Here is a 23906-nt window from a genome sequence, read left to right as displayed (position 1 = left end):
TGGGAGTTTTTGTTGTTGTCTTTTACCAGTTCTTCTCAGGATTCCTAGGACTTTTTCTGAGATGCTACATGGATATGGGCTCAGGTCTCCTCTGCCATCTGGTGGACCAGGCATCCCATTGCTCTTCACATGTTATATTCATGTTTTAGGGGAATCTGTACGGAACAAAAAAAATTAAACGCAACATGTAAAGTGTAGTTCCCATGTTTCATGAGATTAAATAAAAGTTGCCAGAAATGTTCCATATGCACAAAAAGTTTATTTCTCTCAAATTCTTTTGAAATTGTTGCATGTTGCATTTATATTGTTGTTCAGTACATTTGGTGTTTTTCCGGGATGGGATTGTTTAGATTACTTGATTTAAATCCTGACATAATCTAAATGTTATGATTATATTAAATTCATATTAAATGGGGCTCCCAAGCGGCGCAGCCGTAGAAGGCACTGAATCTCAGTGCTAGAGGCATCACTACAGACCCTGGTTCGATTCCAGGCTGTATCACAACTGGCCGTGATTGGGAGTCCCATAGGGCGGCGCACAATTGGCCCAGATTCGTCCGGGTTAGGGTTTGGCCAAAGTAGGCCGTCATTGTAAATAAGAACAAATTCTTAATTGATTTCCTAGTTAAATAAAGGTCAAATTATTTTTAAATAATATTTCTTTCTTTATTTGCATTTATTTATTTTTTCACCTTTATTTAACCAGGTAGGCAAGTTGAGAACAAGTTCTCATTTACAATTGCGACCTGGCCAAGATAAAGCAAAGCAGTCCGACACAAACAACAACACAGAGTTACACATGGAATAAACAAACATGCAGTCAATAATACAATAGAAAAATAAGTCTATATACAATGAGAGCAAATGAGGTGAGATAAGGGAGTTAAAGGCAGCAAAAGGCCATGGTGGCGAAGTAAATACAGTATAGCAAGTAAAACACTGGAATGGTAGATTTGCAGTGGAAGAATGTGCAAAGTAGAAATAATGGGTTGCAAAGGAGCAAAATAAATAAATAAATACAGTAAGGGAGGAGGTAGCTGTTTGGGATAAATTATAGATGGGCTATCTATAGGTGCAGTAATCTGTGAGCTGCTCTGACCGCTGGTACTTAAAGCTAGTGAGGGAGATAAATGTTTCCAGTTTCAGAGATTTTTGTAGTTCATTCCAGTCATTGGCAGCAGAGAACTGGAAGGAAAGGCGGCCAAAGGAAGAATTGGTTTTGGGGGTGACCAGAGAGATATACCTCCTGGAGTGCGTGCTACAGGTGGGTGCTGTTACGGTGACCAGCGAGCTGAGATAAGGGGGGACTTTACCTAGCAGGGTCTTGTAGATGACCTGGAGCCAGTGGGTTTGGCGATGAGTATGATAACAAAATGCATTATGGGTGGTCCTTTAAACAGTATACACTGCATTCGGAAAGTATTTAGACCCCTTGACTTTTTCCACATTTTGTTACGTTACAGCCTGATTCTAAAATAGTTTTGTCCCCCTCATCAATCTACACACAATACCCTATCATGACGAAGCAAAAATAGGTTTTTAGAAATGTTTGTAAATATATATATATAAAAACCTGAAATATCATAGGTTTTTCCCCTCATAAATCTACACACATCACCCCATAATGACAATGAAAAAAACAGGTTTTTATAAAAACAAAAATGAAATATCACATTTACATAAGTATTCAGACCATTTACTCAGTACTTTGTTGAAGCACCTGTGGCAACAATTACAGCCTCGAATCTTCTTGGGTATGACACTACAAGCTTGGCACACCTGTATTTGGGGAGTTTCTCCTTATTATTCTCAGCAGATCCTATCAAGCTCTGTCAGGTTGGATGTGGAGTGTTGCTGCACAGCTATTTTCAGGTCTCTCCAGAAATGTTCAATTGGGTTCAAGTTCAGGCTCTGGCTGGGCCACTCAAGGACAATCAGTCCTGAAGCCACTCCTACGTTGCCTTGGCTGTGTGATTAGGGTCATTGTTCTGTTGGAAAATGAACCTTTGCCCCAGTCTGAGGTCCTGGGCGCTCTGGAGCAGGTTTTCATCAAGGATCTATCTGTACTTTGCCCGTTCATCTTTCGCTCGATCCTGACTAGTCTCCCAGTCCCTAAACAACATCCCCACAGCATGATGTTGCCACCACCGTGGGGATGGTGCCAGGTTTCCTCCAGATGGGAAGCTTGGCATTCAGGCCAAAGAGTTCAATCTTGGTTTCATCAGACCAGAGAATCGTGTTTCTCATGGTCTGTGTCTTCAGGTGCCTTTTGGCAAACTCCAAGCGGGCTGTCATGTGTCTTTTATTGAGGAGTGGCTTCTGTCTGGCCACCCTACCATAAAGGTCTGATTGGTGGATTGCTGCAGAGATGGTTGTCCTTCTGGAAGGTTCTCCCATCACCACAGAGGAACTCTAGAGCTCTGTCAGAGTGCCATCGGGTTCTTGGTCACCTCCCTGACCAAGGCCCTTCTCCCCCAATTGCTGTTTGGCCGGGCAGCCAGCTCTAGGAAGAGTCTTGGTGGTTCCAAAATACGTCCATTTAAGTATGATGGAGGCCACTGTGTTCTTGGGGACCTTCAAATGTTGCAGAAATGTTTTGGTACCCTTCCCCAGATCTGTGCCTCGACACAATCCTGTCAACACAATCTAGCTCTATGGACAATTCCTTTGACCTCATGGCTTGGTTTTTGCTCTGACATGCAGTGTCAACTGTCGGACCTTATATAGACAGGCGTGTGCCTTTCCAAATGATGTCCAATCAATTGAATTTACCACAGGTGAACTCCAAGTTGTAGAAACATCTCAAGGATGATCCATGGAAACAGGATGCTCCTGAGATCAATATCGAGTCTCATAGCAAAGGGTCTGAATACTTATGTAAATAAGGTATTTCTGTTTTTTATCATTATGGGGTATTGTGTGGAGATTGCAGAGTTAAAAATGATAATAATACATTTTAGAATCAGGCTGTAACGTAACAAAATGTGGAAAATGTCAAGGAGTGTAAATACTTTCCGAAATCACTGTAATTGTGCCCAAAGTGATGATGATCTTCAAATGTAATTAACTTGTTCATACACCCTACCATGTTTACAAGACAAGGCGCAATTATGATAACTTGATTTTCAAACAGATATAAGGCCCAATTCCCACAACAGTGTGATTTGTTACTGAGTCTTATTTACATGATGAGACATCAGAGCACTGGAAAGAAAACAAGGGATGATGTTTGAGGACTCCATATTAGTGTTTCAAAATGACAATCATAGGATAAAGGAAATTGCTTTGTGCACAGTGATGGGCAAATATAGCCCAGTATTACTCCTTAGTCCAAGGACCTTACATGCTCTGTTTAAAGGGCAAAGTGGCTCTATAAAACATTTCTATGTGAATTTGGTCAGTCCTACAAAACTGCCAAATACTCCATCTAAACGTGGAATCGATTCTCAATTGCGGTACGGTTCTAGAAACATAGATCCCTCTACTTTCATATCACATCTAAATAATTTCACAAATGGAAAATACACACATACTAATACACACATACTGTACACTGATCTAACCAATTTTAACAAAGTTGCAGCCTACAGTATTTTTCAGTGGCAACACACACGTTTGTGGCCTCTGTCTTCTGTTTACACACAGGTGTAATTAGCACAGGTAGTCCACTCTGTCTTCCGTATGTTTTCTGTAAACAAGCACTGTAACATGGAAATATGGCCGTCTGGGAACCCTAATAAAGGTGTGTATTGTGATGAATGGGTTCATTCACACTGTCTACTTGTGTGAATACACTAGAGCATGGCAGCAGTTATGAACAGGGCCATTTAGCATATAGTCGCATGTCTTTGCTACTTGCCTTCGTCCAATGACTTTTATGTGTAATGGTTCTGAGAGTCATGATCAATAATAATATAATAATAATAATAATATAATATAATAATATGATCAAGGGCTGGGGCTAATAGAGACCTCCTTCAAATAGAAAACATGAAAGATGCAACAGCAGAAATTGCTCCTCAATTTCCTGGTTGCTAAATTCGAATAGTTCCCCTAATTTTTGTTTATGTGACAAAACAAATACATGTCTAGAGAATCATCCAAACCTGTAAAAAGAAAAACATTTCCATAACCAAAAATATTGTGTTTTCAGCTGTAAAAGATGCAAAAGTATAAGAAGCAAAAACGAAATTTAAGAGCGGGAAGCATAGAAATAATGTACATAGAACAGATCTACAGCTTCTTAGGCTTGCTTTCAATGAGAATGACAGATCTATAAAACATTTCTATGTGAATTTGGTCAGTCCTACAAAAAGTAAATATTCGCAGCTTTAAATTAAGTCGAATCATGGTTTTACCTTTCGCTTACTTACCAATAATGCAGGCATCTTCGGTAGGCATTAAACTCGATTAAACGATTGATAATCTTGTGTTGCAAGATCTTGTGTTGCAATACTGTCAAAATTACCTAGAAAGTGGTTTACACAAGATAGCACAGCCACAAAGTAAAAATTGGCGATATTATAAAAATGTATGAAAACAATAATGTACTTTTTGGTCTTAATTTAAGGTTATGTTTAATCATACGGTTATCCGTGCGGTTACGGTTAAGATGTGTTTAAATCAGATTTTAAGAAGATAAATTGAAGAAGTGGGTGGGGTTTATGACTTTGTGGCTGTGTTAACGAGTGACGACCCAAGAAAGTTTACGATCATAGGCAATGTTTTCGACAGTGATGGAAAAGCCACTGCGCTGTAGCTGTTGCCAGAAGTAGATATAATTGCGACAGTATGGGCAGTGTCGAAAGTGTTGTTAGGTAACGTTAGCTTGCTTGATGGAATAGCCGCCCAGCCACACACATTGGATAATGTTCGAATGTGAAGGTCCTTGCAACTCTTTAAAGACATCGATAGCGTGTCCGACATTATATTCTTTCCCATGCTGTTTTTTTAATTGATAAACAATTTTGGGTCAAGGAGCCTGTACGTCAGATGTGATGTCACTATTAGCAGCCTGTCTTTTAGCATTGTGGGACGTGTAATGTAAGCAGCAAACAACGGGGCTTGTTTGTAATGTATGTGTTTTCAAAATAGCAATCTAAACGGGTCGCGCTATAAGTAGTTTAAAGGAAATTCCACATTTCGACATTGCGCGCAAATATAGGTATTGTGTCATCAAAACAGTTTCGGGAGAGCAGTGTGTGTATACGTCTCTCTTGAGGAAGTGGGATGTGGCCAGACTGTATTAATGTTGCCGACCAAGATATGAAACTCATTGTAGCAGTGCTTTTGGAGCCTTGCTACATTTTAAATACTAGGTTAGACTTAGTGCTGAACGCGAGCCCATTTGACGAATTCGATGACACCCCTCGGTGCTCGAAATTGTGTTGGGGGTTGCTTAGATTACCAAACTGATATCAACATGTGAATTAAAGATTTACCTATTTTATTTTATTGAAAGCCATTGAATTGTGAATGTCAACTCAACATCAGATAATGGACTCATCTTTAGCTTTGGGAAGACTGGAAATCAATAGACCCATGGTGAACCTGGGCACTTGTCTCTCCGGCTCGGTGAAGGAGAAGAACGCTCAGGGAGGATCGCAGGCGGCGCACCTGAACGGATGTGTTCCGCTCTCCCATCAGGTGGCCGGTCATAAGTATGGCGTTGATAAAGTAGGTCAGTGACTGGACTTATCAAATGTGTTTTCCTTTCGCCACGGTGCATGTTTATCCACTAGTGAGTGGCGTTTTATTGTGTAATCTTGGTCTGCATGGTGGAATAGCTCTCCTTTGGTCCTTCTGTAGCTCAGTTGGTAGAGCATGGCGCTTGTAACGCCAGGGTAGTGGGTTCGATTCCCGGGACCACCCATAAGTAGAATGTATGCACACATGACTGTAAGTCGCTTTGGATAAAAGCGTCTGCTAAAATGGCATATATATTCAATAACAATACTTCTGAAAAGCTGACAGAAGTAGACTACACTGTCTTTCCGGGATAATTTATCTCCAGGACAAGAGTCCTGAGCAAGGAAGCCACTGTTATAGGTTTCATCATGTCAGTCAATAACAGAATAGAGCACCTGCTTGAAGCCTTTTGTGTACTTGGGTTGATGCATGTAGTATCAGCTCTCTAACTATTGTAATGTAGGAACTGAAATCCAGGGTTGTAATCATTAGCCAAACAGTTAAAACTAGTTTCTATTGGACAAATTCAGGTAGTTCTCTCCCCATTTTCGTTTTGTTTGCTTCTGTTTAAGAAATGTTTTGCAACCGAATAACTAAAACTGAACTCTCAAGAGTGGGAAGAACCAATGTATTATTTCTGGCCTGGGAGACGGTGACAGAGCACCAGTGTAAATGGGATTCCTGGTTGTCTCTGCTAAGAGCCTTTCAGTTGAATCCTACACTCAGGTGGGAATAGGTGTCACATTTGTATTTAGGTCACATAAGACTCTTGATACAGCTGACCTCTGAGTTGATTAAACACTGACACTTGGAGTGTTTATTTCCTACCATTTCACAATTTCAGTTGTAAGATTCAAGCTGCGCCCGAGGCAGTCAAACTCTGACATATCTCAGAGAGGAGTGTGGTCCACCTCTTTTACCAACTCTTATCTTATATTAGAGCAGTCTCACACAGTGAGTGTATAGTGTCAGACTTTATAGGTTACTGGTGTTCAGGTGTTTTTCTATAAGATCCATCGTTTTATGACTTCATGTAAAACACAAGTTAACCTTTGCACTTCTCAGTTAGGTATTACAGGTGTCCAAATGGCAATCTGTTTGGCCCTGTCTGGGTTTGCAAAGGTACGGTGTATATTACTGTATACATTTTTGTAACTTTCAAATCTGATGAAATCTAGTGGCATTTTTGGGTACTTCAGATTATCCCAGGTGTCTGTAATTATCTCTGGCTCTCTGTGTGGCTTTATCACATGTAAAATAATCAAATAAGATGATTTTAAAATAAACAAATAGAATGACAACTGTAAAACATTATCCTAAATATAAACCATCAACTTAGTGAATAGCAGTGATGTTTAATAAAAGGATATTTATTGCGGAACCCCTCATATCTTTTTTTATTTGACTGTCAATTTCTTTGTTGTACATGTTTTGGCACCAAACTAGTGGCAGTTGTGAATAAAGTCAATAGTTGGAAGAGTGGCAGAGTTAATTCAAAATAATACCATTGTTGATTAGATGCTTTTTTTTCCTGAATTCTGCTCTTTTTTTCTCTTGAACCATATGGCCTATCCACTGGAAACTCAGACAATATGAATTTATTTAAAAAGGGATTTATGTATAAATGACCTAGATTGCCATAGATTACCTGTTAAAAAGCAACAGTACAGAAGATTGTGGTAACATTGGTAAATGACCAGTAGCTTTGCAACCCTAGCCCTGTCTGAATTCTTTAGAAATGTATCCTTCCTTTCTCTCTTGAAATATCTACAAATCTAACATGGTTGCACAGTTGTGAAAGCTAGGCCCCCCTCAGCCACATAGGCATGTCTGATCAGTAATTATTAAGTCGGAAGAGGAAGGATGTATTTTTGAATTATTCGAACTAGGCCTTTGTGGCAACCAGTACTAGATCTTTACTAAGTGTCAGAATGACCCACAACTTTTGTTACAACAGGCATATTGCAACATCCTGATGGCACAGTACTCAAACAGCTCCAGCCCCCTCCCAGAGGTCCTAGAGAGATGCAGTTCTACAGCAAGGTAACCATCCACATACTTTGATGCTGGAAAAAATGAAGAAAAATGTGATGTTATCTGAAAGTACAACAATTTTTTTACAGTACAGTATTCTCTATGAAATGACTCTCCCTTCTACACGAAGTCCGCAAGAAGTCATCCCTTTAATGTCCACAAAATGTTTATGTACTCGGGAACAACATTCCCATGTCAGTTTATGTTATGTTCAAGTTAATGTGTAGATTTAAATGAGTTAATAGAAAGTGAGTGAATAGTCCTAAAAACCCCTCTATCTCTCATTCTCCCTGAGTAGCTATTGAGGAAGCCTAGCAGGCAACACAGTAATGTAGTCCACGTCTTTACTAACTCACTGGGTACGGTCGGCACACTCTCTGCATATAAACCAGTGGGCTATCTGTTTATTGAAGGGCTTCTGAAAGGTGTTTGTCTCGACGTGTCCACTGCGACATTTAGCCAGAGGGTTATGAGGGCTTTCCACCGGAACCCGCTTACTCCCCTATTGTTGTAGTGGACTACATGTCCACACGATGAAATGGTTGCTTTGGAAACACTCTCTTACAGAGGAATCATGTATTAGTAGTTCAACTTGGCTACTTCCACCATCATTTCATGGTAGTGAACTATAAAAGGGAAAGAAAATAGTTTTTTATTGTACTATGCGTTACTTCTAATGAAAAGCCGAGGTGCCACCCCTACATGTGCCATGTTGGTTAAACAACAGCCTCATCAAATAAGACACTGACATTCCCACATAGAGATGGTGATTAGTTCCGTCACATGAGCTCATTTGCTTCTTCCAGATCTACGCTGAGGACTGTGGCGACCCGTGCCTGTTGGACCTCCAGCGTCACCTCCCTAAATACTTTGGCACCTGGTCCTCGCCTGAATCTCCTAACGGTAAACACCGGTCCATAAGAAATCATTAAACGTCCCTGGGACATTATTTCAACATTACTTCAACATGTACCAGGGCCTGTATTCATAAAGGAACTCTGAGGAGGAGTGCTAATCTAGGATCAGGTCTTCCCTGCCCATGAAATCATAAGTCATTTGGATCTAAAAGGCAGAAACTGATCCTAGGACAGCACTCTGTTCAAATAATACACCGGCAGGAACGCGGTTTTAACCACTTAGCATTCAGGATTAGACCCATCCGGTGTATAATCATGGCAGTGCTTTGCTACTAGAAGTACTGTATGGCTGTAGGGGTGAAACACTGCCTCTTCTATCATTCTAGTGGCTAAATGTGTTGATTTTATATTTCTAAATCTCTATCGCCTCTCATGCCATGTTTCTGCGCCCTTTGATGACATCACAGAGTTGTACCTGAAACTGGAGGACGTGACTCGGCGGTTCCAGAAGCCTTGTATTATGGATGTCAAGATCGGCCAGAAAAGCTACGACCCCTACGCCTCCCAAGAGAAGCGGGACCAGCAGATCAAGAAGTACCCTCTCATGGAGGAGATTGGCTTCCTGCTTCTCGGAATGAGGGTGAGTCTTCCTCTTCAGCCTCATGAGTCCCTCCCACTGGGTTGAGAAGGGCTCTCCAACTGCTAATGTCATTTTATTGAGAGGGAGATGTCGTAAAGATATTTCTACTTTTCAATTTAAAGTACAGCTTGGCAACTCAGCATTCTTGCTCGGCAGCAATATTTACAGTAAATATCGCAGTAGCCATTAGCATCCTTTAACAAACTATTAATCAACTTAGTGAGCAATTTCTCATCTAAACCAAGTTACACTCCTGAATAATGCAACTATTCACAAGTATGTGAGCAGACAATTGAGGGTTTATTTTCTCAAGACAATAGCACATAAAGCATTGCTGGGCTGGCTAACAACATATGCTTCATCAAGTAGCCTATCAAAAATGAATGAATACCGCTCATACAAATATAGAAGTTGTTTATTATACAGCGCTAGGTAGAAAGCTAAACAAAGTCATTTCTGTATCTTCATCATATCATAAATCATTGACTACTAGTTAATGATGAGCTACTTTAGTGTATTAAAGTTACCTTAGGACAAACCTGGCATCCATTGATCAATATCATGCAAATCATTCCATGAGCTTAACGTTGTTAGTTCACTGGGGAGTTCCTGATTGCTGTTCCACCTTTCTGTTTCTGCTTGCTGTTGAATGACCGTGTTCTGAGATTCCCATAAAGCTTTGGGCAACAATTGCAGAGTAACCGCCTATTAGATAATCATTAGTATTGACTTGGCATTTAGTAACCATTAAGACTGTAACGGTAGGGTAAGGGCAGAATGTGAGGTTGTTTCTATATGAAGGGTTGTTTAGTTCTGATTTCCACTGTGTTCATTATATCAATCGTTTATTTCTGTCAAGGTTGAAAAATTAAGTTTAAAGAAAAACTGAGATCTTTTGCCAGAGCTCAACTCCATTGACACTAAACAAACATATGAACGCAACATGTAAATTGTTGGTCCCATGTTTCATGAGCTGCAATAAAAGATCCCAGAAATGGATGGATTCAAAAAGTTTATTTCGCTCAAATTCTGTACACAAATGTGTTTACGTCCCTGGTAGTGAGCATTTCTCCTTTGCCAAGAGAATCCATCCACCTGACAGGTGCTGAGAAGCTGATTAAACAGCAGGTGCAGCTTGTCCTGGGGATGATAAAAGGCCATTCTAAAATGTGCCATTTTTTTGTCATACAACACAATGCACAGTGGCAGGATTAGAGACTGGAAGGATAATTTAGGTGCATTTGTTATTGGTATTTTATTAGGATCACAAAAGCAGCTACTCTTCCTGGGGTCCACACAACACATAATATAATACAGAACCTTTAATAGACAAAAAACATCTAAACGACAGAACTACCTACAGTATTTAGTCAGCCACCAATTGTGCAAGTTCTCCTACTTAAAAAGATGAGAGAGGCCTGTAATTTTCATCATACTTACTTATTTTCCACCATAATTTGCAAATCAATTCATAAAAAATTCTACAATGTGATTTTCTGGATTTCTTTCTCTCTCATTTTGTCTGTCATAGTTGAAGTGTACCTATGATGAAAATTACAGGCCTCATCTTTTTAAGTGGGAGAACTTGCACAATTGGTGACTGACTAAATACTTCTTTGCCCCACTGTATGCACTCACCACTTTTCTGTTTGTAATTTTCTTTGCATTTTTTGAAACAAGTTATTTTTTTGCATTTCACTTCACCAATTTGGACTATATCATTTATGTCTATTACAATGAATCCAAATAAAAATCCTTTTAAATTACAGGTTGTAATGCAACAATATAGGAAAAACGCCAAAGAGGATGAATACTTTTGCAAGGCACTGTACCCATAACATGATGCAGTCACCACTTTGCTTGAAAATATGGAGAGTGGTACTCGCTAATAGGTAGTATTGGATTTTCCCCAAACACAACACTTTGTATTCAGGACAAAATTAATTGCTTTGCCACATTGTTTGCAGTATTACTTTAGTGCCTTGTTACAGACATGTTATGGATATGTTTTATTCTGTTCAGGCTTCCTTCTTTTCACTATGTGAATTAGGTTAGTATTGTGGAGTAATAACTACAATGTTTTTGATCCATCCTCAGTTTTCTCCTTTCAACTTGGAGATTTTGGCATTGAGGCCTTTTATGTACTTCCCCACCCAGTCACTGCAAAGATACAAGCGTTCTTCCTAACTCAGTTGCCGGAGAGGAAGGAAACTGCCAGGGACTTAACCATGAGGCAAATGGTGACTTTAAAACAGTTAGTTTGCCAAAATCCCAAAGTATCCTGTTAATGAGGCCCCTAATCTACTCCCCCAGAGTCAAATGAACTCGTCTCTGTCTAGTATGAAGGACGTTTGAGGTAGTTTCATGAGCCAATGCTAACTAGCGTTGGCACAATGATTGGACGTCTATGGGTATCTGCTAGCATCCCAAAGTATCCCTTTTAAACTATGTTTTAAAGTCATCATTGTCCTCATAGTTAAATCTCTGAGTGGTTTCTTTCCTCTCCGGTAACGGAGTTAGGAAGGACGCCTGTATCTTTGCAGTGACTGGGTGTATTGATACACCATCCAAAGTGTAAATCATAACTTTACCATGCTGAAAGGGATATTCAATGTCTGCTTATTTTATTTTGACCCATCTACCAATAGGTGCTTTTCTTTACGAGGCATTGGAAAATCTCCCTGGTCTTTGTGGTTGATTCTGTTTGAAATTCACTGCTCGACTGAGGGGCCATACAATTATCTGAATGTGTGGGGTACAGAGATGAGGTAGTCATTCAAAAATGACTATTTGTGTGTGTTGTTATGTATGCTACACTGTTGGAACTAGGAATATAAGCATTTCTCTGCCCCTGCGATTAACCTCTGCAAAATATGTGTACGTGACCAATAAAATTAGATTTTCATTTGATTGTTGTGTTTTTAGTGGACTAAGTATAGAGCAGCTTCCAGTCTTTGGCATCTGTTAAACTCTAAACATACATTTTCTTAAACTTTGTTAAACGATGACATTTACATTTAAGTCATTTAGCAGACGCTCTTATCCAGAGCGACTTACAAATTGGTGAAATTCCATTCGCAAGGATTTCAATACAGCTGGACTGCCACATGCTCTATAGTTTTATTGAACATTTTAATAATATTTTTCAAAAGTCACAAGCTTGAGACTGATACATTCTCGTAGACAGTTAAGCCGTGCTCAGTGTTTAGCCTCTATGGAGGTCAGTAATAGGAAGCCTCCATCCATCAGTAGAACAGCATGGAGCTCGCTTCTGACTGATCTCAGATCTGTTGACTCTCCTTTTATCCCAGTCACCATTATGCCGTCCTCTCCTCTGGCTTTTCCTCACAGATCTCTGAGGGTCATGGTGGTAACATGATAACTGTTCTTCTCCGTCAGTCCCACGCTGTGGAGTATAAACAGTGAGCATGCTTCAGTTAGGCTACATGGTCTGTTTGTCTCATTGGAATACGAACTGTACAGCACAAACTCTATTCGACCAGCAAATAAATGATCCGGTGATGTTGAGGACCACCGGTTTAGTTTTCACTTCAGGAGTCTATATATATTGCTAGTTTTGGCCCAGGATCTGCACTAAGCTCAGCCATACCATGCTGTCTGTCTACTCACCCACCTCACCACTCCTCTTACTAGTAAACATGGTGTGTTTCTCACTTATGTATAATGTTTTCTTGGAATGCTCTGCCACCAGAGGCAAAAAACAAGTTTAGCTTTAAAAAAACAAAAAAACGTTTAAACATCTTGTACCTCTTTGTAAAGATCAAATTTAACTGTATATAAGAATATGTATCAGTCTGTAAAGTATTTTTGTCGTCTGTCTTTCCAATATATGACTCTTATGACCTTTTTTTCATGTTAAAATGATAAATGATCATTTATTGTCCTTGTCTATGGCTGTTCTGTACTTTGTCATATGTTTGTATGTTTTATGTGGACCCCAGGAAGAGTAGCTGCTGCATGTGCAGTAGCTAATGGGGATCCTAATGAACTAAACTAGTAAGTGAATAAGATCCATTATAAACTGGGTGGTTTGAGCCCTGAATGCTGATTTAGCTGAAAGCCATGGTATCTCAGACATACGGTGGGTATGACCATGGGTATGACAAAACATGTATTGTTACTGCTCTAACTATGTTGGTAACCAGTATATAATGGCAATAAGGCACCTCGGGGGCTTGTGGTATATGGCCAATATACCACGGCTAAGGACTGTATCCAGGCACTCTGTTGTCGTCCTTAAGAACAACCCTTAGCCATGGTATATTGGCAATATACCACACCCCCCCCAGGCCTTATTGCTTAATTATAGCCTAGGCTTTGTAAGAATGCATACCTCCTGCAGTACGAGTCATTCACTGACATACTCTGTAGTCAAGGAGCATCTGAGGAGCAGGGTTTGTAGGTTTCCCAGGGGGGGGGGGGCAAAGGCTTTTTGGCTCGGAGCATGGAAAAATCTGCTTGTCTGCAGTGTGTGACCACAGGGTGATGAGACTCATTACTGATAATGATGTTCCTGATTGCAGTGATAGAGGCAGGAATCCCTCTGGTAAATAGTTCTGCTCCTCTCAGCATGGACATAGAATTAATGTGTCCTCAGACTGAGTTCTACTCGCGTTGCTATTAATATCACAGAAACAAGTACTGTACATTATGTCACATTACAGTGGGGTCTGGAATTATAGGATCCCTTGATAAAGATGAGAAAAAAAGACTAAATACAAATACTGAGCTATATAGTATGCTCAAAAACATTTACAATTATTTGATGCTAATACAATTGCTCAGAATAAGAGATTTTGTTTAACAAATAATGCAAAAAATATATATATATTTAAAAATATATATATATAGATATGCAAATGTAGCAAATCCATCAATGATTTGTTTTTGTAAAAAAAAAAAATAATTGTATTTTTTTTGCTCATCTTTTTTCTAAAGAGATCCAATAATTCCTGCCCCCCTGTATGTGTGTTGTTTTTGAGCAGTTTGTGTTTATACATAATTTCTCCAGCAGAGGGCGTATTCCACCCGTGATTCTATCATGGAGAGGCCACGTTGAGTTGAACGTTTATATAGAGACATCTCCTTTCGAAGTTGTGCAGCTTTGCTTTTGAGTGAAAACAGGCCGATGTACTGCATCTGTTTCTTCCTGTTAATGTTAATTCTTCTGTCTTTCTAACCCTCCAGGTGTACAAGGTGAACTCTGACGAATATCACTCGTATGATCAACATTACGGGCGAGGCCTTCTCAAGGACACCATCAAAGATGGTGAGCTCGTAAAACAATAATACTCCTGTCACAAAATACACATTATATCCTTCTGTCTATATCAATAGGCTGCCCGCGGAGCATATACTTTTAAACAAATCAATATATATTTTAGATTCTTCAAAGTAGCCACCCTTTGCCTTGATGACAGCTTGGCATTCTCTCAGCCAGCTTCATGAGGAATGCTTTTCCAACCGTCTTGAAGGTGTTCCCACATGCTGAGCACTTGTCGGCTGCTTTTCCTTTACTCTGCCGTCCAACTCATCCCAAATCATTTGGGTTGAGGTCAGGTGATTTGTGGATGCCAGGTCATCTGATGCAGCACTAAATCACTCTCTCTCTCTTGGTTAAATAACCCTTACACAGCCTGGAGGTGTGTTGGGTCATTGTCCTGATGAAAAACAAATGGTAGTCCCACTAAGTGCAAATCAGATGGGATGGTGTCACTGCAGAATGCTGTGGTAGCCATGCTGGTTAAGTGTGCCTTGAATTCTAAATAAATCAGACAGTGTCACCAGCAAAGCACCATCACACCTCCTTCATCACCACACATGTAGCGACCATCCGTTCACCTACTCCGCGTCTCACAAAGACACAGCGGTTGAAACTATAAACTATCAGACCAAAGACCATCCGTTCACCTACTCCGCGTCTCACAAAGACACAGCGGTTGAAACTATAAACTATCAGACCAAAGACCATCCGTTCACCTACTCCGCGTCTCACAAAGACACAGCGGTTGAAACTATAAACTATCAGACCAAAGGACAGATTTCCACCAGTCTCATGTCCATTGCTTGTGTTTCTTGGCCCAAGCAAGTCTCTTCTTCTTATTGGTGTCCTGTAGTTGTGGTTTCTTTGCAGCAGTTCGACCATGACGGCCTGATTCATGCACTCTCCTCTGAACAGGGGATGTGTCTGTTACTTGAACTTTGAAACATTTATTTGGGCTGCAATTTCTGAGGCTGGTAACTAATGAATTTATTCTCCGCAGCAGAGGTAACTCTGGGTCTTCCTTTCCTGTAGCGATCCTCATGAGAGCCAGTTTATCATAGCGCTTGATGGTTTTTGCGACTGCACTTGAAGAAACTTTCAAAGTTCTTGACAATTTCCAGATTGACTGACCTTCATGTCTTAAAGTAATGATGGACTGTCATTTCTCTTTGCTTATTTGAACTGTTCTTGCCATAATATGGACTTGGCCTTTTACCAAATAGGGCCATCTTCTGTATACATTTACATTACATTTAAGTCATTTAGCAGACGCTCTTATCCAGAGCGACTTACAAATTGGTGCATTCACCTTATGACATCCAGTGGAACAGTCACTTTACAATAGTGCATCTAAATCTTAAAAGGGGGGTGAGAAGGATTACTTATCCTAGGTATTCCTTGAAGAGGTGGGGTTTCAGGTGTCTCCGGAAGGTGGTGATTGACTCCGCTGTCCTGGCGTCGTGAGGGAGTTTGTTCCACCATTGGGGGGCCAGAGCAGCGAACAGTTTTGACTGGGCTGAGTTAAATGTAATTGGAGACACCTGGTGTAGGTTGTAGTCACTAGCTAAACTTGCTCTCAATTAAGAAAAAGCTTCAGGCATCGTCTATTTCTTATCAGTTAACATTGGATTCCTCAACAACAACAATTTCCTTTCCCGTTCCTCTCCCAGGTTTATCCAAATTCTTCTCTAATGGGAGGAGTCTGAGAAAAGATGCCATTGCTGCCAGTATCCTGAAGGTCCAGAACATCCTGCGATGGTTCGAGGGCCAGAGCCAGTTAACCTTCTACGCCAGCTCTCTGTTGTTTGTATACGAGGGCCTGTCCCCTCCCAGCCCTGAGGGCCATGTCTTCAGGGGCCCCCCAGAGAAGACTATGTCTTCCGCTGATGCCTGCTGCGAGCCCAATGAAGAAGTGTTGGAATACAACAACAACATCCAGGTTGCCATGCCGCTTGACTACAGCCTGTCCACCATGTATGCCATGTACAAGAAGGGCTGCACCCGGGGTCACCATGGCAATGCCACCGGAGCCATCACCACAGGCCCCAACCCCCAGGAGGACAACAGCACGTGGAAGTGCTCAGGTCTGGTGTCAGCAGAACAACCCAATGGCAACGGTATCAAAGCCCAACTGGAAGAGGCTGGGGTGGGGGAGGGAGGCCGGGGGGAACCGCATCCAGAGCAGAGGGCCAGCGATGTGGAGGTGAGGATGATTGACTTTGCCCACGTCTTCCCCAGTGAGAGCCAGGACCGAGGCTACATCTATGGCCTGAAACACTTGCTGGAGGTGCTGCAGCAGATCCTCCACCAATAACCTTCAGTGGTGTCTCTGCCTGTCCATTGGTTAAGTGTATCCATCTGTGTTTTACTGTGTGAATGGAGGAGTTGTAGCGCCCCCAGTCTCTCTTCCCCTCGCCCTGTGATTCTCTGCACTATATGCACTATATCGATGAAGTCATTTCTCCATAACTCTTTGTCTGATGTATGTGCTTCTTGATTTTTAACCACTGTTAACAGGTATCTAACTCAGGTAAATGACTGTAACCTTTACTCACAGGATCATCTCTAAAGAGTACCCTTGATTTGTTGGCTTGCTGATCATATGTTTTTATACCATTTTGCTCAAGTCTTCTTTTCAGATCTCAGATTTCACATCCGTTTGTCTTAAATTTTCCCAGAACGTTGACAGAATGATGAACATTTTATCCAAGTTATTATACTCATACAGTACAGATTAAGTCATTTTAGCATTGCTGTTCTCTATATATTTTGCTGACAAATTGCCTGTTCTTCTTAAAACCAGTGTCCTTGCAATGCTACTTTTTAAATGATGTTACCCAGAACAAACAATAAAAAAACAGAACAAAAAATCTTGCATAATTGCATCAGATGGTCATTTAGGTTCTGGGAGGAGATGTTAAGAGAAAGATAATAATGTGACTTGTGAGGGTCCCCCCCCACACACACAGAAAAAATTGAAACTCTGCAAGTTTCAGGCAAGTCTATGGGCCAAATGTCCCTTTCCCTTCTGCAATTTGAAAGATGCGAGCACCTGCGAAATGGTGATTTGTCCAAGTGAGAAGTCAGTGTACCAGAACGAAGCTCCTCGTTAGTCGTCACATCCCACATCTATCCACGACAGATTAAGATGACATGGATTGTCCTCCCTCTGCCCACTTGACACTGTCGTGGTCTGTTTTAATTGTAAAGAAATGCAATACGCTACTCTGATAATGAACTAACAAACTGACCAGAGAGAGATTGAGTTTGTTGATCTAGTGATTCATGTTAGAATGCCAAAGTACTGGTGGTTTTCGGAGAGAGGGCAAGGTGTGGCTAGTGTCCTAAACTTGAAGACCTGGAAGTGAATTAGATCCTTGTGGTGTTGTCAGTTCCCTGACAGTGGTTCCACAGTGTGATGTCCCTATCAAGATGGTGTCTTTTTTTTTTTTTTTTTTGGTGAAAAGAAATGTTTTCCATTTGCTTCCTCTTAACCATGATAGCTATAGAATGTCTATGATGATTTTTTTTTTTTTTTAACAAAAGATATGCATATATTTTCAAAGATATGCAGACAATGCTCCATTTCTGTGTTTGATTTAAAACTAATACCAATAGACACAAACTAATTTGGGATGATACTCTAAACTTGACAATTTAGTACATATTTGAAATGGTAAAGAGGAAGAACCTTTATGAGAAATGTTTACAGTCTTTTGAAGATATTTCACAGTTGTTATCACTGACTTGTTTCTTGTTAATTTCAGACATTTGTCATTCTGGCAGCTTTTACATTGTTACATTTACTCATAATGTCTTTGTTATGGTTCCAACTCCTTAGCAAGCGACCAGCTTCAGCATTTTGCACCCGGGCATTGTTTGTTTTAGCAAAATTCTCTAAATTGTAGATACTGATTCACATTACAGTAACTCTCATCTTCATGAAGTACTCATAAACAACCTATAAGCACTTTAAATTCAACATGTCATAACATATAGGCTTATGCTAATGTCGTGTTTATAGATGTGCTATGAGTGGTCTGTGTATATGGAAGCACAGTGGTGCAAATCGTTCCAGAATAAGGTACCTCTGAGATGGTTGTTTACAGTTGACATCCTCTGCAGCTCCTTTAGACGTTGTGGTTGTGATGCATTTTACTCTGTACGAGGACTGTACATTACATCTTGGTACAGTCAATTATGCGTTGTTCTACAATGATCTGTGATCTTGTTTACACACCAGTTCTATTTTAAGGGTAAACCTGTGTCTTTTGAATAGTTAATGGACAGGAAGTTAACAAATGTTTGTTTTGTATTTGCTTAAGTCTGCTGTTCTTTTTTGTTTTGTTCAATAATGCACTGAAAAACACATATAGCCAATGTATAAAATCTGTTCCTTTGCTGTGAACTAACCAATGACTTTCCCTGTGTGGAAAAGTTGTGTAAGTTGTTTTCTATAATACCTGATAGAAATGTGGCAAGACTGGATTTTGTCTTTAGACTTCAGCCAATCAGAAGTGAGAATGTTGTTGTCAATTTCTCTGTTTTGCAAACACTTAAACCCTTCTTTTTGTTGTTGCAAACTGTAGCTAAGTAATCAAATATTTGATTAGTGGAATCAGATTATTTTCCAGCTTGTAATTATTGTTCTGGACCCTTATTTACAAAGACTCTCAGTGTGCTGATATTGGATCAATTTTGCCTAAGATTTGCATAATGAGAAACATATGGTCCTAGATCAGCACTCCTACTGAGACACTTTGTAAATACGAGCCCTGGGTTTCATGCTTCTTCCTGTGGTCTGGAATAATATGCATTAGTGTCAGTGCTGTCATAATGTTGGAAATACCCCATGTATCCTCTCCTCCTCATTGGCTCTGCTGTCTGTCCGTCCTGAGGGAAAGCCCATCAGTTCTGACGTATACAGTAACATGGGGGAAATGATGACGTATCTGCTGTTTCTCTCATATCGGATTGAAATTGATTACTAATTACTACTTTTGTAAATGACCTATATTAATATGTATTATATGTAGATGGATTCAATAATGGCTGTATATTTGGCAGATAAATATTATTACTAATAAAATGTATTCCCAATGAACATCTGGTTGTTTTACCTTGTAGTCTTTGAATCAATGCATTTTCTCCTCACTCCCATTTTTCATTTATGTGCAGATGAAATAAAGACATGACTTACAGTATAACGTGAGTGCTGAAAATATTTGTTGACAAGAGCCTCAGGTTTTGCCGCGTCACTGGCTCATTTAGCCCATTTTTAGTTACTGATCTCACCTTGTCCTCTCTATAGCTACCATATCATCTCAATGTAGCACTTCTGTGGTTTCAGCACCATTAAAAAATATATATTTTTAAAAAGACATGCAGTTACATGAATGAGCCAGTATACAATAGGGCCGTGAATGTGACAGAGGTAGCCTACTGCCTGAGGAGTTGGTGCTACTGAAGGCTTAGTAGTATGTTGGGGGCCCAGAGGTGTGCCATGTTTCCTTTCAACGGCCTGGTGTCTTTCCACTGGGGGTTAAGGAGAACGACGGGAGGATAGGAGAGACCTTCAACAGCATCTGGCTCTTAGCCCTGGGAGGACAGGAGTGACACACTGCCTGCTTGATGTCACCACAGCCCCGCCACACGGCACGCAACCCCAGAGCAATGACAAGATCTCTCTCTCTGTTCACTGAGCAGAGATGTACCAGTCCAAGACACATTATGCTTGGAAGTCAGGCGCTGCCAGAACAGACAGCACAGATGTAAAACTGTTTGAGGTAGAATAGTTGAACCCAATGGTTGTAACAGGCAATACTGTGGCTCATAGTCATCAAGACATGATTTGAAATGGATTCTCACAGATGAGTTGGTCTGAAATGCATCAGGAAACACCGGAGAGCTGTGTAGGAGCGGTGTGGTGAGATGACTTGTGTAGACCGGGCCTGCTGCTGCTGCTGCTGCTGCCCATATGGTCACCGTCTGCAGGTTCTGCCTGCCTGCTGAGATTTAGCTATTTATGAGGAGCAGAGATTAAGATGAATATTTCACCTTACCACAGTTTAATTTGGCCTTCGATGCTCCTGAGCACGTCACATTGTATCATGTGTCAAAAAACGGACAGCGTTGACATATTGAAAACGGATAAGAGTCACATAAGAGTAAGCTAAAATACAGTTGCTATGTAATATTTTTGAATCTGTTTATTGTTAATTCTTGCTGTGTGTACCTTTTGGTGGCGCTGCAATGTACATTTTCCACATGAAGTCAGCTATTGTTCTTTAATTCCCCCGCAAGGTGTTTGATCATTAGATTTACACATCAAAACATTTCATCAGTTTATGCTGCTGTAGGCGGCCTTGAATGGCATTGCATCATAGGTCTTGTCTTCAAGTTGTTTCCCAGACCAGGACGATTACAGTTAAGTACTCGCATTCAGTCAGAAGAAACAGCCCTCTGGGCACACACTGGTTGAATCCAAAAAATTTTTTACACGTCATTTCACTGAAATGACGTTGATTTGACATCTGTGCCCAGCTTTTAGGGAGAAAACACCATAGTTATACTTAAGCCAATCAACATTCAGGGCGCCAACCACCCAGGTTATACAGACAGTTAACTGCTTCCGCCATTCAGACGAGATGCTATGGCAATGTTAATTGTAGCTTAGTGCAGGAATCATCAATTAGATTCAGCCGTGGACGTTTATTTCTTGAGTGGTTGGTCAGGAGGCCGGAACATAATAACAAATAATTTGTAGATGGCAAATTGACCGCAAGAAGCCCAAACAGATTAAAGATAATCATTTCAAACATTGCTTACATTTGTATACGAACACGTCCCTCTATTATGCGTGGGAATACTTGGGAACAGATTTCTAAAATGTAAATAACTTGGAGCTGATTTCCTGGGGGGTTTCACAGTCTTTTTTATGTCCAACAATGAAAATTGCAAGCCGCCGGTTGGAGAACCCTTGGCCTCGTGCATTTCCGTTAGACGCATTTGTGTATACAAAGTACACACATTGTAAGAGCTCCACAGCTGAACAACACATCTATTCCCACTGGAATATATATCTTTCAGTAATTCTAAGTTATGTCTGTATTCAGAGTCCAGACGGGACACTTTTTGTTCCTTCTGTAAAACAGTTATGATAACGACTGGGTACACGTAGAATGTTTATATGCTGTCTGGAAATTATACAAATATTCAGATTCGGATAGATATAGTGTCCTGGGGACCCCGTACAGTAGTCCATACCTGCTGTCCATATCTTGAGGCAGGAGTTAGTTGCTCTGTAGAGTGTTTTCACTTGATGGCGCCAAAACACCTGAAACCAGAGCAAACATACAGTTACAGTATCAATCACCCCTAAAGTAGTGTATTAGTTTAGTTAGTGCCAGTGGAAGATGTTAATACCCACAATACGTTTTTTAAATGCAGATGGATGGTGGTGTGCAGTCTCAATGGCCTATTCACAACCTAACTGATAGCACAGACAGGCTTGAAGAATGCACATGTTAGAATCCTAATGCTGTCTCTCTGTAAATAAGATCTGTACTGTTGGGGAATGACTCCATCTACTGCAAGCCTCTGGCTAAAAGGAGAGCAAGGAATGCATATGATATGGGTTAGAATTCCACTGTGGGGGGAATAGACTTTTTTTCCTCTGCTCCTAGTAGGCAAGCCTTTTAATTTACTCAGTGTGCCCTCTGAGCCCCCAAGAATGACATTTGACAAATACGTCTCGCACCGAGCTGACAGCTCTCATGTAGGAATGATTCTGTCAGATTGAATTGAAAGATTCAGAATTATGGAGGCCGTCTGCTACCTGCATCCCTCTCAGACGCGGGTCTCCAGGGGACCATTACTGCCAGTGACTTTGTACAATATCCCGACTCCCTTCCCTCGCCTTCAAAATGTGTTTATAAACAGGCTCAGGTATTGAATTTCTTAAATGTGTATTATGTTGTTTGTGTTTTGTGCGAGACCTTGAATATTCATGGAGGAACAAACGAAGCAGTCCAATTACTGGCTCTGTGTCTGTCTGTCTGGAAAGGTAGTAGGGGAGATCTGACAATGTGAACTGAACTGCTGGAGGGGACAGTAGTGTTGTGTTAGCCTAGCTCCATTCAAATTGAAATCTCTAAAACACCCCAACAAAATAATAATAGTGAGTGAATACACATGTTCAATGAGTCTGGGTAGATTAGCATCAAGTAATGGTGTAAAATGTCTAATTAAAGTCATACTTAACATAGTCAGTGGTTGGACAGATTGTCTCTCCCCATCTACGCGGCTCGTCATTAGTTACAATAACCACAAAGTCATAACCCCCTGCCCATTTCTACAATTTATCTTCTTAAAATGTGATTTTAAACTTAGCCATAACCTTAACCACACGGCTAACCTTATTCATAACCTTAAATTAAGCAAACGTTTGTTTTCATTTTCTACAATACAGACCATTTTGACTTTGTGGCTGTGCTTTCTTGTGGAAACCATCTTACCTGCCGATGTTTTTGGAAGGCAACCTCTGGATTTTTACGTGTTTATGATGAAAACCAACATGAAAATCCAGAAGAATCAGTGCTATCAGCCTGGTCTCATAGACAAGACGTAACATAGTAAACTAAATCCGGACACCAAAATTAGTATGATATGTTACACTTGGTATGGTTACATAAGACATTTGGTAACGTAAGGCAAAAACTAAAATATGGTGGTTGGTTGGGCATATAACGCAAACGTCTAGCAACCCAAAGGTTGTGTGTTTGAATCTCATATTTAGCATTTTAGCTAATTAGCAACTTTTCAACTACTTACTACTTTTGAGCTAATTTGCAACTACTTAGCATGTTAGTTATCCCTTCCCCTAACCTCAACCCTTTTAGCTAACCTTCCCCTAATCCTAACCCTGACCTTGACCCATAAAAATATGTTGTTCTGCTCCTGAGCAAGGCAGTTAACCCACTGTTCCCCAGGCGCCGATGTCCACTCAAGGCGGCCCCCTTGATCGGACAGTGACCAGCGCACAGACATGACACTGGAACAGAAAAACAACACCTGGGGAAGGAACAAAGGGAGTGACATATATAGGGCAGGTAATCAAGGTGGACGCACAGGTGTGTGTAACGATGGTGACAGGTGTGCGCCATAATGAGCAGCCTGAGAGGGAGCACACAGGATCACTTTAGAAATAAGGGATTTACATACCTCAGCATTCAAATTTGATCTAATTTGCAGCTCATCATTAATGTGAATTTCATTGCAAAATAGGAAAACAGTAAAAACAAACATCTCAGTAGATGGTCTCCGCTTCATTTACTCTTTATGGGAGAGTTTTGGTTATTAAAATGAATGTCCTCCGTAGTAATTCCCTGTTTTCAATGCTTCC

The 23906-nt window shown here is 40.6% G+C and overlaps 2 protein-coding genes and 1 long non-coding RNA gene across 6 annotated transcripts in view; 1 reads left to right on the top strand and 2 right to left on the bottom strand.

Moving 5' to 3' along the window:
- Positions 1-4541, bottom strand: part of LOC118363428 (neurexin-1a-like) — a 99764-nt gene extending 95223 nt beyond the window's left edge. The window contains exons 1-2 of the mRNA XM_052491919.1: positions 4374-4541; positions 27-155 (exon numbers count right to left, since the gene is read on the bottom strand). The gene's annotated coding sequence lies outside the window, so the exon portion shown is untranslated. The remainder of the gene's footprint in view (positions 1-26; positions 156-4373) is intronic.
- A 211-nt stretch (positions 4542-4752) lies between these two features.
- LOC118368497 (inositol polyphosphate multikinase-like) lies at positions 4753-19607 on the top strand. Of its 4 annotated transcripts, none has more exons than XM_035752655.2 (7): positions 4753-4884; positions 5513-5680; positions 7646-7731; positions 8529-8625; positions 9047-9219; positions 14428-14509; positions 16174-19607. In XM_035752655.2, exons 1-7 carry the CDS (start codon positions 4869-4871, stop codon positions 16815-16817), a joined length of 1266 nt encoding a protein of 421 aa, XP_035608548.1. In that variant the 5' UTR covers positions 4753-4868; the 3' UTR covers positions 16818-19607. The 4 variants fall into 4 exon arrangements, with proteins under 4 accessions (XP_035608548.1, XP_035608537.1, XP_035608557.1 ...); XM_035752664.2 differs by having other exon boundaries at positions 4799-4817; XM_035752644.2 differs by having other exon boundaries at positions 4777-5680.
- Positions 10908-23555, bottom strand: LOC118368511 (uncharacterized). Its single transcript, XR_004822359.2, has 3 exons — positions 23484-23555; positions 21770-21839; positions 10908-12625 (listed from the first exon to the last, which is right to left on the bottom strand). It is a non-coding gene; the product is annotated as an uncharacterized LOC118368511 (long non-coding RNA).
- Between the last annotated feature and the right edge of the window lie 351 nt (positions 23556-23906).

Source organism: Oncorhynchus keta, chromosome 3 (genome assembly GCF_023373465.1).
Source record: "Oncorhynchus keta strain PuntledgeMale-10-30-2019 chromosome 3, Oket_V2, whole genome shotgun sequence".
In the NCBI taxonomy this organism is placed as follows: domain Eukaryota; kingdom Metazoa; phylum Chordata; class Actinopteri; order Salmoniformes; family Salmonidae; genus Oncorhynchus; species Oncorhynchus keta.
Note: the sequence above shows the minus strand (reverse complement) of the source record. Positions and strands in the feature narration are given on the sequence as shown.

Coding starts and splice junctions, on each gene's coding strand:
- LOC118368497 (XM_035752644.2), top strand. CDS start 5,476: ATGTCAACTCAACATCAGATAATGGACTCATCTTTAGCTTTGGGAAGA. Junction 5,681..7,645: donor GTATGGCGTTGATAAAGTAG/GTCAGTGACTGG, acceptor TTGTTACAACAG/GCATATTGCAACATCCTGAT. Junction 7,732..8,528: donor AGATGCAGTTCTACAGCAAG/GTAACCATCCAC, acceptor TGCTTCTTCCAG/ATCTACGCTGAGGACTGTGG.